General features: G+C 42.2%; 1 protein-coding gene across 5 annotated transcripts in view; it reads right to left on the bottom strand.

Annotated features, from left to right (window-relative positions):
• BRF1 (BRF1 general transcription factor IIIB subunit) overlaps positions 1-14,880 on the bottom strand; it is a 179,748-nt gene that overhangs the window by 6,395 nt on the left and 158,473 nt on the right. For all 5 annotated transcript variants that reach the window (XM_075713226.1, XM_075713229.1, XM_075713227.1 and 2 more), the window contains one exon: positions 525-576. In XM_075713226.1, coding sequence (XP_075569341.1) covers positions 525-576 — 52 coding nt within the window. The remainder of the gene's footprint in view (positions 1-524; positions 577-14,880) is intronic.

The following is a 14,880-nucleotide window of genomic DNA, read 5'->3' as shown; positions in this document are numbered from 1 at the left end:
TATGATATTTTCAAACTAAACAAACCAACCAACCAAAGAGTAAGCCACGCTATATAGGGTAAGCTGTCACTTTGTGTTTCCTCACCGGTCTCCTGCAGAAGCCCAGCCCTTCCTTTGGGTCAGTGCTGGCTGCACAGAAGCAGCACTTTGCATCATCCCCCTTCCCTGCGGGGATGCTCCAAGTGCTGAGAAACAGGCACGAGCTCTGCTCTCTCCTACTCCTCCTACCCATTTTTTTGATATGTAACTTTTTAGATGCTTGCAGGGAGTTTTCTCTTTTTTGCTGTCTAACCAGGCGTTATGAGGCTGTGCTAATGTTACTGATGGATAAGTAAGGGAAAATCTTGGTTAGAAAACAGGCAACCTCAGCTCTGCAGTAACCAGCTCCTGGTCTGATCAGAGAGACAAGACTCTCACTTCTTTTGCCTGTATCTACCACATAACTAGAGCGGGGCTGAGAAAGGCTTGTGGGAATTTACAAACTCAAAACTGTTGCACTAGGAGAAGTGCTGGACTTTACATACCTCTTCAGTGGCAGCCTTTTTAGCAAGCTGTGTTGAAATTAAGGGTCTTAATCTGGAAAGGAGGAAAGAAGAAATGGTGAACATCAGAAAAGTTACACCATGCACAAGAGTTTGACACAGAGGATTCACTCTCCAAGCAGTGAAAGCACTTTGCTAGTGTTACGTTGTGCAATTACTTTTTTAAAGATATAAGATAAAGTAAAGAGCAGAGCGCCACAGACTCCACAATAATTAATACACATATTCCCTTGTAAGCATCTGCCCCAGTTCAGGACAATAAGAAGAGATGCCTGTCAACCAGCACAGCAGCAAAACCTCATCTCAATCTGAAGCCCCAGCTCAGTCCAAAGGTCTTTGAAATAGGTGGTTTTGTCATGTATTAACAAAAGTCAAAAGACTCAACTAATTTTTTGGAAGAATGCGGACATGGCAAAACCGAGCCATGCTCTGAATTACCCAGCACCGCTCTGCAGCTACTTCCCTGTATTTGATGATATACTGAGGATACCAGTAAGTTTATACACGCAGGATATCATAATCACCACAGGCAAAATTCTAACCTCCAGCTACAGAAATCATCATCAAAAACAAGGGGACGCTGCACACCTTGAATGAAAAATGACAGAAATTGAACATAAGCGTTTTTAAAAATTCTGCATCAGATACGAGAGAGACCTGCATATCTGGGGGGAAAAGATGGATCAGTATTACTCCACAGCTAAGTGTTAAATATTGTTCTTTCTGGAAAACATTTCATAGCCTGTTGTCTCCGTACTGCCATGAAGGCTGCTCTCAATCCATCATTTAGTGCTGCTTTCTGGTCTCTCCTCCTCATCTAGGTGTATCTAGTCAGGAAGAGGATGACTTGCTTTCTACTGAAACACTGCTCAGACAGCTCCTCAAGTACGTCTTTTAACTAAGTCTAGGCAAACAACTTAATGAATACCAATTTATGTCTCCAGAGATACAGTCTTTTATGATAAGCAGTATCTTTCTTCTCATTTTTCTATTAGTCATTCCTCCCTGTTAACACACAGATACTGGTTGTTTTCCTACTTATTTATTTATTTCAAATAATCAGCAGGAGGAAACAAAACCCCAGAGAGTGAGCAGGGGAGACTCAGATCATTATCTCTGATGGAGAAGACAATAATAAAATACAAGATATTGGCTAAGCTCCAAAAAGGTTCAGAAACTGTTCATCTCTGAAATAGTTTGCAAGACCCAAAAGGCATTTCGGCAACCAAAGTAGTCCAAGTGTTTAGATCTCCTTACAGCAGATCTAAACAGAAAAAAGCCATGGGAATGCTTCAGGAGCTGTACTACTAAAGGATCCAGAACACATTATTCTGCTACAGATACTTCTTGTCTAATTTCATAATTATCAAAAATTTCAAGAAAGAGATACTCTTGACCCACATAAACTATCTATTACTTACAAATTCTGGTGGACTTCTGGGCTTAGAGAGAATGTATCTGAAGGCATGGATGCACTCCTCCCTATGTGCCTGGCCTTCTCTTTCCTTTATCTAACTTGAGTTGTAGAGTTTTCACAGAATCATAGAATCATAGAATGGTTTGGGTTGGAAGGGACCTTTAGAGGCCATCCAGTCCAACCCCCCTGCCATGAGCAGGGGCATCTTCAACTGGATCAGGTTGCTCAGAGCTTGTCCAACCTGACCTGGAATGTTTCCAGGGATTGGGCATCTACCACCTCTCTGGGCAACCTGTGCCAGTGTTTCACCACCCTCATCGTAAAAAATTTCCTCCTTATTTCCTAAAATTTGAGACTACCTACACACTGTCAATCACTGTTTTCCAAAAGACACCCTGTTTAGATGCTTACAAACACACGAATGCAGCAATGTCAAAAGGTTACGTAGCTGAAGGATGCTAATTACCAAACAGGTTGTATTTCATTGACATGACTGTAAAAAACCAACAAGGGTAAGAAATGAAGGACCTTTATTTTAAACCAGTAGTAGTGATTATTGCAATTAACATTGTACCAAAGATAGCACCTATTTCCTCTTGCTACCAAAAGACATCAGACCTCCCTGGAGCACCCTGAAATCTTTCCTCCCCCCAATTAAAATCAAGCTGTTGAGTAAGACTCAGAAGGTAATCAGAAACTGCTGACATTTCTTTTAGAGCAAATTATACATGTGCTCACACAGTGAAGAAAACAATCACAGCTATAGGAAGCAAAGAGTAAACATTCCAGTTTCATTTTAATTAAAATGGTCCCTTAATGAAAATAAAAAGATTCAGACTTATGAAAAGCCTATTTGCAAACTTTAGTGCTAAATCTGGAGCCCTTCTATACCATTTTTCATCAGCGAGTGATTCTCACACCCAAGCTGAAATTAAAGCTGTATTTCTGTTCCATGATAATTGCTCACAAAGCATACATCTTCACTTCATCACCAGAAATATAGCGCTGCCATTCAATTTGGGCAATACAGTTTCTCTCTCAGCCTAATATCTAATGCATCCAAAAGCTGCGGGTTGGATTCTGCTCCTGCTCTGGCTGCTGGGTACCCACTGCAGTGCAGATCTGAAGGGGTCCCTCACCGCGTGGGCTGAACAGCCCAGCTCGCTGTGCCTCGGTACTATGTGCTACCTACAAACACTAGTGATGAAAACTGAAAAAAGGTAAAACCGTCGTGAAGAAAGACAAAAACTTATTTCCCCCTTGAAATAATATCTTTGATTAAAATTATATAACAAGGAAAAAAGTTATAAAAGTGATAAAAATATAAAAAGAAAAGTTAATTTCTCTCTCTTGTCTCTCCTTATGCCTATGGAAAACCCTATTATTACTGCACAAAACCATTTAGGAAGGTTTTTATAGTGGGGTTTGGTTTTGTTTCTTAAATGCCCCGATGTCCTGACCTCCTTAAACCAGAGCAGCTGCTGCCACACCAGCCATATGGAGCAATAAATTACTGGCTGCCATGGCTACAGATACGGGCTCCTTCTGCTGTCTGGCTGCACCACAGAGGGTGGAAAAAAAGTGTCTTTGTGGAAGAGCACGACTGCTTTTGAGGCTGGGATAGGTTTGAGTATTAACAATCAAAAAAGCAGCTTCAAAACCCAAGTAACTCAAGTATCTTATCCAACTTTTAACTTGCATGACTCAACCTCATCTGTAAAAGGCTACCAAGGTACACACATTCACTTATACACTACACGTGAAAAACCCTGTCCATCAAAGTCCAGACTGAATTCAGGGTTGCCAAGTTCCATAAATAACAGTAATATCCTGCATTAAGATACAATCTCATATATGCTAAAGCAATGACGGCCTCTATTTAAAATGTAATGTTGCAACTGGAAAGTAATGGGGTTCCTGGTCTTCCCAACTGTTTCTGTAGTTGTTCACAGGTTATGATGACTTCTAGTTGGGGGCACTTTTGTTATGAACTTTGCAAATTAATACAGTACCTTGTGGGAGGGAGTAACAAAACAAGCAACTTTCTGAACAGCAATATGATCCATAAAAGGGGAAAAAAAAAAGATTTCACACAGCCCCAAGTGTTATATCCACATTTCAAACTACTTCAAAAATTATGCAGATCTACAAATGCTCATGTCAGCCAACACAGATAACACTGGAAGCAGATAATCTTGACATGTTCGCAACGAAAACTAATGGCACGGTACATGGCATCAGACGCTGCTCCCTGCTGAATCCGCTCCGCTCTCAGCTGAGATGTGCATGGTAACATCTAGGTTTGTCCTCCAGCTTAACAATTTAAAAGATGATTCAATATAATAGCTCCTGACAGGGCTGGAGATCACACAGACTGAACTTTCAAAGTGAGCAAATTCTCTGAAAAACAAGCTGGCTGTGACAAACAACTGTTTTTATTTTGCTTATTATTTAATAACAAAAGATTACACAGCACAGTACATAAAATAGAAAGAGCGCTGCGAGGCAATAAAACCACCTAACTTGCATCAGGCTGTTCACCCACCAAAAAGGTTTACAATACCATAACAATCTTCTCAGTGCAATCCTGCAAGTAATTTGGAAACTCACCCAAAGCTCTGTTTCTTACTGAATTTTAATTTAATCCATCCAAGTAGGGAACATCTTACTGCTGCTTACCGCCCATACTAATTTTATACGTGGACGATCCCAGAATACGCGATGGGAAGCAGAGATACAACGGAGCCTGCAGCCACAAGCCTGCAGTGTAATTACGCAGGTCATCTAAGAAAAATGCCCATAAAACCTAAATATCCATACCACAGGCCTTTCATACAGATGCCACTTCAGTGACAGAAAAACCTATTGAGAAATGATTTGGCAAGAGACCGGTCAGGTCCTCCACGCTGGCTGAGATCCTCCCACCTGAGGCCAGATGGTTTTGCCTCAGGAGGTCAGCTTACCAGACATCTGCCTGAGAAGGAAATGAATATAAATGTTTACCCCACCTAAAAGTGCCCTTTAATTACGTACTGTCAATGTTATCCTTACCTTACCGGAAAGCTGGGGATTACCTCTCTGCAAGGATTTAATGCTCATGTTGGAAACACAACAACATCAGGAGATACCAGCCCCCTGTTCTGCCATTAGGTCAGGACAAAGGGGTGACCCTCCTGGACTCGGACCACTGCTCTTTTCCAGAGGGCGAAAGAGAGACTGCAGTCATGACCGTGACCCCGGAGCACTTTGGCATTTGCACATCCAGCTGCAGATCCCACCGTCTTCTACATCTGCTTCTGGCTGAGAGCCGGGTGCTCATAAGAGCCATTCCCTTCCCTACAGAGGAAACCAAGGCGTGCGGCCAAGGCCATGGCTCGTTGCGACACCAATGAACGGCTGCCTGATGCCTTCAGGATGGGGCTGAGGTGTAAGGATGCTCCACGGCACACCAGAGGAAGTCCAGATACAACCACAGACAACATCACGCTCTGCAGAAAGACAAAGCATCTCTCATGCTCACACCTTGAAACCACGTGTGCCTGAATGTGAGGCAGGCAGGTTTTTTTGGCTTTCTGAAGGCCAGGCTGACCAGCCCTTCACCCAGCCCAGATCACCATCAGTGTGAAAGCCCCATGGAGTTTCCCTGAATCACTCTCCCCAGCGACAGGGCTGCAGAGACTCCAACCTGTGACCAAAAGACACCAACTGAAGGGCACGTCCACATTGCAATGAGCTCAGCTCACACATAGTGAGGTCCCTTGGAGCTGGCCATCCCCGGTGCTGCCAGCTGCACAAATGTGACTGACGGAGCAGCAGGTAGGGTCTGAACCCTGCTAGGTACTACCAGATACCCGGGCAGCAAGATGAGGATGCGCTGAGCAGTGCCTGAGCCAGCTACTTCTAACTCTGCTCCAACGCGCCTCCGTGAACTCCACCAACTACACCAACACAGCCAACGTTTTCCTCCTGTTTCCAAGCAAGCAATGCTACAGAAAGAGTCATTTCAAGCATAAAAAAAGCAAAGCTGAAGTGACAACAAAAAATAGAGTGAAATGAGAAATTGTTCCCACTTCTGATTCCCACTCAGTCGTCTTTCATGCTGGATCAGAGGAGCTTCGCTTTCATCAGCACAGCATCAGACAACACAGCGCTGAGAACATCTTCAGCGCTAATGAGATTGGCCTCTTCTAGCAAATGCCCAGGCTTAAGCATCTAGGGACCAAAGCTCATAGGAGTAAACTGGCAAGAAATAAGAACTTCTATCATTCACTAGAGGATATATTTATCAGTGAGGAACTAAGCACCAACGTCAGTCACCGATACACTTTTGAAAAGCAGGAACTTTGCTAATACATAGTGAACTAAACACCTGTTTCAGGCTTTTCAGAGAGGGGCAGAGGCCACAATATCTGTCTTCAGTAACCCAACTCACAGTGGACAATATTTTTCTGCATAGCTGCAGCACTCATTTCTCAATTAGATGCGGTAAAATAGCAACTTGCTGTTCTTTCTACTGACTAAACTAAAAGTTTTCAACAGCAAAAATGAAAAGAATGAAATCTAAGGCCACGTTATTGGGACCAAATGAAATTATGCTACTGCAGCAGATCCAAAACAATCTTTGCACATATCTGCTTCTAAAGGAAATTGCTGCAGACCATGGGAAATTACAATTGCTCCAGGACAAGAAAGGCTGACTGATCTAATATTTCTGGTTGACACACCTTCTTCCTCGGTTTGTCAGTAAAGATACTGATGAGCTCATCTCTCCACAGGTCAGGAAAATATTAGTTGAAAATATGCTATTCCTTTCACCATGGAAATTTTTCCAGATGAAATGATGGCAGCAAGGCGGATTTGCACCTTGCTGGGAAAAGCTACTTAAAATAAGGAAGCTATGAAGCATTTTAATGAAGGTAAATGAGTAATCACGATGGTCTCAGTTAAGCAACTCTAACGGCTGTGTCACTTTTAAAACATGGGTGTGAGACAACTCATGTGGTGACAATCCAAATATGTTTAACTATCTTGTAGCACGGTCTTTCAAATTATATCAGGGAAAAATACATCTGTTATGGCAGAAAGCACCATTATTAGCAGATAAGGCAAGTATAAATCATTTTTAAATCATGCTTGGAACTAGAGTAATAGAAATGAAATTTAAAAAGTTAGATGAACACATTATCATCTGAACAGAAATATGATGCTGTTGAAAAGTTCCCAGCAGTAGCACTGCCATCTCTGTTTCTGGTGCAAATATATTTTTCTAGACTCAAGCAAGGAAGATTACAGATATTTGCTTTTGGACAGGTGTTTTGATCAATCTCAACCTCATAAAAACAGCTAATGAGGCAAAAGATGAAAAGAAAAACATCTTCGTAACCTGCAGTCTCTGAGAACAATCCACTGAGATTGTTATACCCAAAAGTGATGCCAGATTTATCGTTAGATCTTCCCCGTTGACATTACAAGGACAAAAATCATGCTAGGCAAAATACTAACTCACCTCTTCCACCACCTCTGCTAGCATATACCACTACGCAAATTAAGTTTCTCTCATCCGATTATGTAGCCAAAACTAATATTTCAAAATTCAGGTAACTGTAGACTCATACAAGTAATCCATCAAGGCATAAAGATGGATAACAGACTTTTTTTCCTTGTGTCTGGTCTACTATACATTAAAGAGCAATTTCACTGCCAGCCATCTGGAAATCAATGTATTCCAAGCTTTATTTTATGATTACCAACATTCCCCTTCATAACTCATTTCTAATTATAAGCAATAAATCATTCCTTCTTGCTTGTAATTTATAACAGCCAATTAAGGCAAACCTCTTATTTAAATAGCAAATCTAGCTTTAAAACATCACATATTTTGAGGTATGCACAGAACATCTAATCAAGCAGCTGAATGGTAGAACGATGATTTAACGTGGCTTTTGCAGCCACCGAGGAGACACGTGGAAGAACCCGCTCTCCCCTGTGGCCCGGGTACACCAGGACTTTTCAAAACTGAAAGCACAGGTATCATCTGTCTGATTTAATGCAGAAGAGATTGACACACAGTGATACGTGAGCCAGGACACACCTCAGGGAAGTCTGGTGTCAAGGTTTCCCTCTACCGTATCAGGAAATGAATAAAGAGGCTGTAAGAGGAGAAGCAGCTGTAGGTTGGTCTAGTAACAATTTTTGGATGTATTCTAATTTAATTTTAGGAAAGAACGCAGCTCTAAATTTAATACTTAAAAAAACCCAACTCAAGCAGCTTTTCCCGTGCCTGGATTTGCATTCAAGAAACGGACCGGCCTCCTCCTCCCAAGCCAACAGACACCACCCAGGCGCTCGCCCTCTCGGCTACTCTCTGTCGTACGAGGTTTTGCAGGTGTTAGCATATAGCACGGCACTTGGCACGAGCACGGCCCTCTCTCGGATCACTCCTCCCCACCCCTCACGGCCAGGAGAGGATCAGGCAGAACAAAGCAGTGAAACGGTCTGCAAGGAAAAGGTGTCACCAAATAAATCCAGATTATTCCTTCGGGGAGAAGTCTTTAATGGTGGTTCCATATGGCAACTCTTACCAACAGAAGAATAGCAAAGAAATATAGTGGAGGATGTCAGGTGGGAACAAACAGGGTGGATCCAAAAGCACTGGCAAGGACATGGAGAAGTTTTTACTTATATTTTTCTTCAGCGTAGGTCTGAGTAACAGGCATGTGAGTGTAAACACAAGAGAGAGGCTTCTTATAAATAGCTCTGCTGGGATTTGTCCGTTAGAAAAAAACCCCTCACTCTTGTCAGAAAAGTATTTGATACAATTTTGGATACAGAATTTATTACATGAGAAACTGATCTCAGGAACGTGGAAGTGGTTCCCACCGAGATTTTATTTGGTCATCACACAGCTCAAGTCTGTTCCAGCCTCACATCGTGTCATCTGGTAAGCGTTTACAGTAGGAATCAAGGGAACTAGATTTGGAAAATATCCACCACAACTGACCTAAATCTGATCTGACCTGAATAATCAAACTAAATATCAAATTCAAAAATGGCTAGACAGAAGCAAGGAGAGGGAATTCATCAGCTGCAGGAGTTAAGAGTTTCCTTTCCTCAGCCATACATGAGGGTTATGCATCCCACTTTTTTCCTCCCAAAGAGCAGTGCTTATGGAGGACATGGGAGCAACCCCTTGTACCAAAGGTGTCAAAAGCCAAGTGCACGAGTGCTACAGGCTCCACTGCGTTCCCTTTCATTTTCAGACAACATTTGTTCCTGAGGGAGCAGCACTTGGAAGTGGGGAATGGAAGATAGCAAGTAAATAAGAAAACCAAAGAGAACACCTTGGAAGGGCAGCAACAACCACGTCAGTACTATCTGGCCTTGCCTTTGCCATTCAGTTACCCAGAGTCATCCCAGCGAGCAGCCTTGGCCGGCACGGTGTTCGGCACGTGGTGCTGCAACAACCACCCGGGTGCGGGTAACACCGTGTTAGACCCACAGCCACGCCAGCCCACCTTACAACCGTGTGTCGTATTCACAACCTGTCTCGTCACTGAGGCTTGGCTGTATTGCTGCTTCAGGGTCTAAGGGGGTTATGCTGCCAGCATCGCTTTATTCCTAAGAGACTGAGCTGAAGATGTACAGGTGCAGCACCATCTAAGCAAACACACTGCAAGTCTCCATAGATGGATCATTATTTATGTAGACCTTGTAGTGATGCATTCGACAAAAAATTTCACCATTTTCAAGACTCCTTATCTTCTTTTTCATGAGATCTAAGTATTATTTATTAATCTTCTTCAAACACAAAGCTCAAAGACATCTTAACATCTGGTTTACTCTCTCAGCAGTGAGAGCAAAACACTCAGAAGAAAACTCAAAAATCGCTGGCTTGATGTTGGTGAAACTTGGGGCAGTATTTCTGGCAAAAACTTTGGATGAGGATGCAACAAAAAAGCCTGTGCAATACTGTAAAGGGATGGAGAAACAAGACACCAAAGCCTATAAATTTCATTTTGAAAATAAGGCGTCATTCCTATTATGCCCGTGGATGTATATCTTCCCCATATAAAGTTTTTAAAGCTTTATATAAAGTACACTTCTAAGCAAGCTCGTAATTAGCTAGGGGCAGGCTTGGCTCTAATTATATCTTGTAGAGACACACATTATGGAAATACTTAGCTAATAACCGTAGCAATGCTCTGTTGATGGCTGAAGTCAGGCTGGCATGTGATTGCCGTGTAACCACCTGAGTACCTTCCGTCTTGTGTAAACTGGGCTCCCTAATGAAGCCTGTAGGACCGGTCTGTCAGACCTTCCTCCCAGCTCCACCATACAGGGTAAGCCCGGCTTTGCTGCCACTGATGCTGTGATGCCCCGCAAGCCTACATCAGGCTGCTTTACTCCTTATAACTACGCTTATACCTGTTCTCACCTCACCAGGAGGTGATGATACCAAAGGGACTAGGGAACCTCATAGAGATGAAGTTGCACCATTTCAGCAACAGGCAAGATAAGATTGCATCCAGTGCATGAATCGGTCAGATGTCAGCATACACTGTGAACAGGTATACATTAATCTGTACAGCCTTTTTCAAAGTTAAAAGGAAGTCAACCCCACAGCCCATCACAAAAAGCCAACACAATGCTCTGCTAGAAGAATACCCATCCAAGTCAATGTTCCTGTTAATCTGAAAGTTCTTACAGCTCTCTCAAAACTTTGAATACAACCTCTACTGACATAAGAAAGGTCCAGAAAGTAAACAGTACCCTTCTACTCCAACCTTGGAAGGTACTTGCATGGCAATCTCTACTAGGGTATAAGCATGCATGGATAATAAAGTGCAAAAATGGTACAAATCACTGGGAAAATGGCCATTTACCATCAAATAAGACACAAGTTTAAAAGATGCATTGCTACACACTATGGGCACTTGGTCACACATACTGTTATGTACCAATGAATCACTGAACCGGATCGCAGAAGCCCTTTGTGTTATAAAAAGTCTGTCTCCTTTGCAATGCATTTGGTAGAGATAAATAGATGAGTGTAAAAACGCAGCCACATTTTCTTTTGGAAAGAAAATTCCAAATGGATATGTTAGGAAGGAAAACAAAATCAACTGCTGTTTTAAAATCTGTGTACAATATGTGCAACTCCTTTCAAGAAAGAAGGACACTACTTCTGATGAGCAGATGGCACCATTTTCTCCCATGTCTTGTGTAAGCTCCACGTTGCACATCTGTAATTAAGTTAGGTTAGCTATTGTAGGGGATCCTACACGTAAAGCAGACTTACTTAATAGTGGTTTGCTTTAATACGGCTTAATACTAGTGCTAACAGACACAAATTAACCAATAGAAACCTCATTCAAGCTGCAGGGGAGATGCCCCTCACAGCCTCTCGCACTGGTTTAACTGGATCAATTAGAAAACCTCTCCAGGTGAAGCTGTGCTGCCCGCAGCCGGCTGCATGGGGCCAGTGAATGGGGCAGCATGGGCTACCAGTCCCTAATTTGGCTCAGTCAAAGCAAGCCAGGTCAGCCTAAGAAGAACATTGCTAACTACTACCCTTTGAAATTGCTGGAGTTTTTGAAATCAGTTGAAGGGCACTTGCAAAAGCAGGTCAGCTGGCAGATCTGAGGGATGGTGAGAAGTGGCTGAGTTCAGCTGGAAAGACGTTTCCCTGACCTTGGCTTACAGCCCACCCAGATGGCTCCCGATGCCTCCTCTTCACCAAGCCCTCACCTGAATGGGTGGAAGGTTGACCCCAATCTTAAAACATTCAGATGGCCAAAACTTCTGTAACTGGGAATTAGTCACTCCTTGTCAAAGCAAAACACAGCAAAACCCACGTGATGATCTGTTTAAAAATCCTTACTCCACCTCATTTTTTACCCACCCCTTCCAAGAAATTGTGGCCCCTGGTGCTTAGTTCTTCAGCCATCAAAAATCCAGCTTCTGAGAAAGGTCAGCGTAAAAGCCAGGCAAGCAATTCCTACTGCTGAACAACGTCCTCTCCTCCACCTTCACTGTAGCTACAGAAGATGCATTAAAAAGAAAATTACTGCAGCTACAAGGCTCTATCTGAAAACTGCTTGTGCACATCCTCAATTTTGTGTACACAGAAATGCTGAAAAGCTCTAACACTGTGGTTGCTTTTCAGCACTGTGCTGCTCCCTTGGACATGTGCAGCTAAGGATAAAATCGGGCCATCTGAGAAGGAGTCACATATACGTTGTGCAAGCTATATTCCTATCACAATTATTAAGATATGGACTGTGAACAGTAAAAGGAGTTCAACTGCCCATGAAATGTGCAAATGCTACAATAAATAGATACTTATACACTGTCTTATTGATATAAAATTCCTCCTTCCCATCCTGTCATTCATCTTTTGTCACTGTATTCTGTCAAGTTTTTCAGACAATTTTTGACATACAACAGATTTTAGTACAACTCTAGTGAGAATGAGGAAAACATGAAGCAAACATTATCTATGTCAAGTAAATCCCTACTTCTTTCTTTGTACCAAGGAAAGCCTGCACTCGAATCCCGTCGTGAAATAACAATTGTATTGAACAGAGAAGACTGTAAATTCCCACTGTAGTTTAAAACCTTCTAAATACTAACCTATGTTTGAAGATCTATTAAAAATGTACTTTCAGGTTAATCATCTGCCCTTTTTTTTTTTTTTTTTTAATTTTGAACTTTAACTCCTTGCATTAAAAATTCACAGAAAATAAACCAATATTCCTACAAGACCCGAGCTACTTAAAGTTAAGTGCTAAGAAGTATTGTGTGACTTGGTATGTACGGACCCTTTCTAGGCTTTGTGCTGCACACATCCCTCTCCAAAGCGAAGGGGCTCCCCGCGGTACACAAAGAGAAGGCTGTTTGGGCTGAAGTCACAACTTCAAAGACCAGTAGCACAAAATTTGCCAACTCGCTTGGCCATTCAAGCAAATGTCAACTGAAACAAAAGCACACCAAGGAAAGTTGTTACAGAATGCCACGCTGACAAAATAATGCAAATTTGTATCGATGATCAACTTAGTTTCAACTAAGTCTAATGAGCAACTTTGATTTTGTTCTTTGTCGTCACCACACTAATTTTGCTTTCTAAGTTTGAAAAGGCATTTCTGAAGCATCAGCTAAAAAACCCCTCCGATTTTAAAAAACACTGACACCCCTCCCCCCTTTTTTTAAGAAACATTAGTCTTGAATGCCTCAAGTTTAGATTTCCTACATTCTGTACTTGGTCAAAACATGCAGCAAATGCCTAAGTAGCGCTTGGCCCCAATGAGACAACAGTCTGCACAGACTGACTTGTAATACGTGTCTGCCTTTCAGCTGTTTAATCTCCACACACTGTATTTCCTTTATCAGCACTACAGCATCATTCCAGTTTGCCTTAGTTTTTTTGTGTCTACAAAGTATCGTGGGAACATCAATACTTGGCAACCTAACACTTGGGTTTTTAGCATGACACCACAGATCTCCGTGTTACTTTGCTCAGTTGGTTAGTAAAATGTTACAGCAAATAAATAAATGCATAAAGTATTTTTTTTTTAAATGCAATGTAAGTGCCATATTGTAACGTAAACACTTTTCACTGCGCATATTTTTATGGAAAAAGCTTTTCCGAGTTAACTGTTTTAAAGGAACTGAATCAAATTTAAATACATGCACAATAGACTTACATTTGGAAATTAGTTTGGTAGCAATTTATGACCCTTTGAAGTGAACTTTCATAGTCATTCTTAGAGCAAGAATGTATTAGTTCAGAAGTGTAATGTTTTGCCTGGCCTCAATGGGGAAATTACAGCTGAAGCTCCTTTAAGGTTCTTGTTACCTCTAGGCTTCTGAGTATTAATACCTTATTTGAAAATCTTAAAAGATGAACAAGAAAGCAGCATAAACTTCACAAACAAAATATATGCTTCTACCATGAACCCACTTTACACAAAGATGCTAAAAACAATTACCAACAATGGCAAAAGTTGATCCATCCAATACTGAACTTATTTATTGCCTCTGCATCTTCCCATTGAAGTACGATGTCCATGTAAGTAGTCCAAACATTCAAATTCCCCATCCATCTTGCAGGACAAAAGTGAAAAAATACACTTCAGAAACAGCATACAAGTGATGAGGTATTTTTACCAAATGGCAGCACCATGCAGAGAGCTCTGGAGCAGATTTCTCTCATCTCTCAACAAAAGAAATATGGGCAAGTCATTGAGCAAGTGCTGTCGCAGCGGTTGTGTTGTGCCCTGGGCTCCTGGCCCCTCAGTCCTGGTGGCACAACAGGCGTCTCTGGCAGAACCACACTGGAACAGCCCTCCCTCATCTGCCACACACTGATCCCTGCAATACCTCCATGGCCCCCAATAACAGCTGACAGCATTTAATGCACATTAGCTCAGACACAAAATCATGCCTACAGGGTGTTACAGCTCCCAGGAAGCTCAGGAGCTTGGGATCACCAAACACCTTCCTGTAGACATCCCCCAAACAATTTCTCCAAGATGATGCAGGAGATGCCAGGCTGATGCTGACGTCTGACCCACCGAACACGGCTCCATCCTTCTCTCATTTTCTGATATTTAAAGAGGACTCCGTCAGACTCTTCCCAGCTTTAGCAACAGCATGATGGACACAACCAAAACCGATTGCTCCCAAACACTGGTGGTATTCACCTCGGCCAGTAAGCAAGTCCAGGTGTGTACCCTCTCGCACGACCAGCATTTTTGCAGACCAACTTTGGCTTTCCTTTCATGTACACATTTTCACATCACAGTTTAGATAAGACGATGCGCAAGCCCCTCGCATTTTTAAAAGGATAACAAAATCATAACTTGAGTAGGGGCCTTTAGGAACTAAAAAGTTAGACTCTACATGTCAAACTGCAACACAAAG

The sequence above is a fragment of the Pelecanus crispus genome, chromosome 6 (assembly GCF_030463565.1).
Source record: "Pelecanus crispus isolate bPelCri1 chromosome 6, bPelCri1.pri, whole genome shotgun sequence".
Classification (NCBI taxonomy): domain Eukaryota; kingdom Metazoa; phylum Chordata; class Aves; order Pelecaniformes; family Pelecanidae; genus Pelecanus; species Pelecanus crispus.
This window is presented reverse-complemented; position numbering and strand designations above follow the sequence as displayed.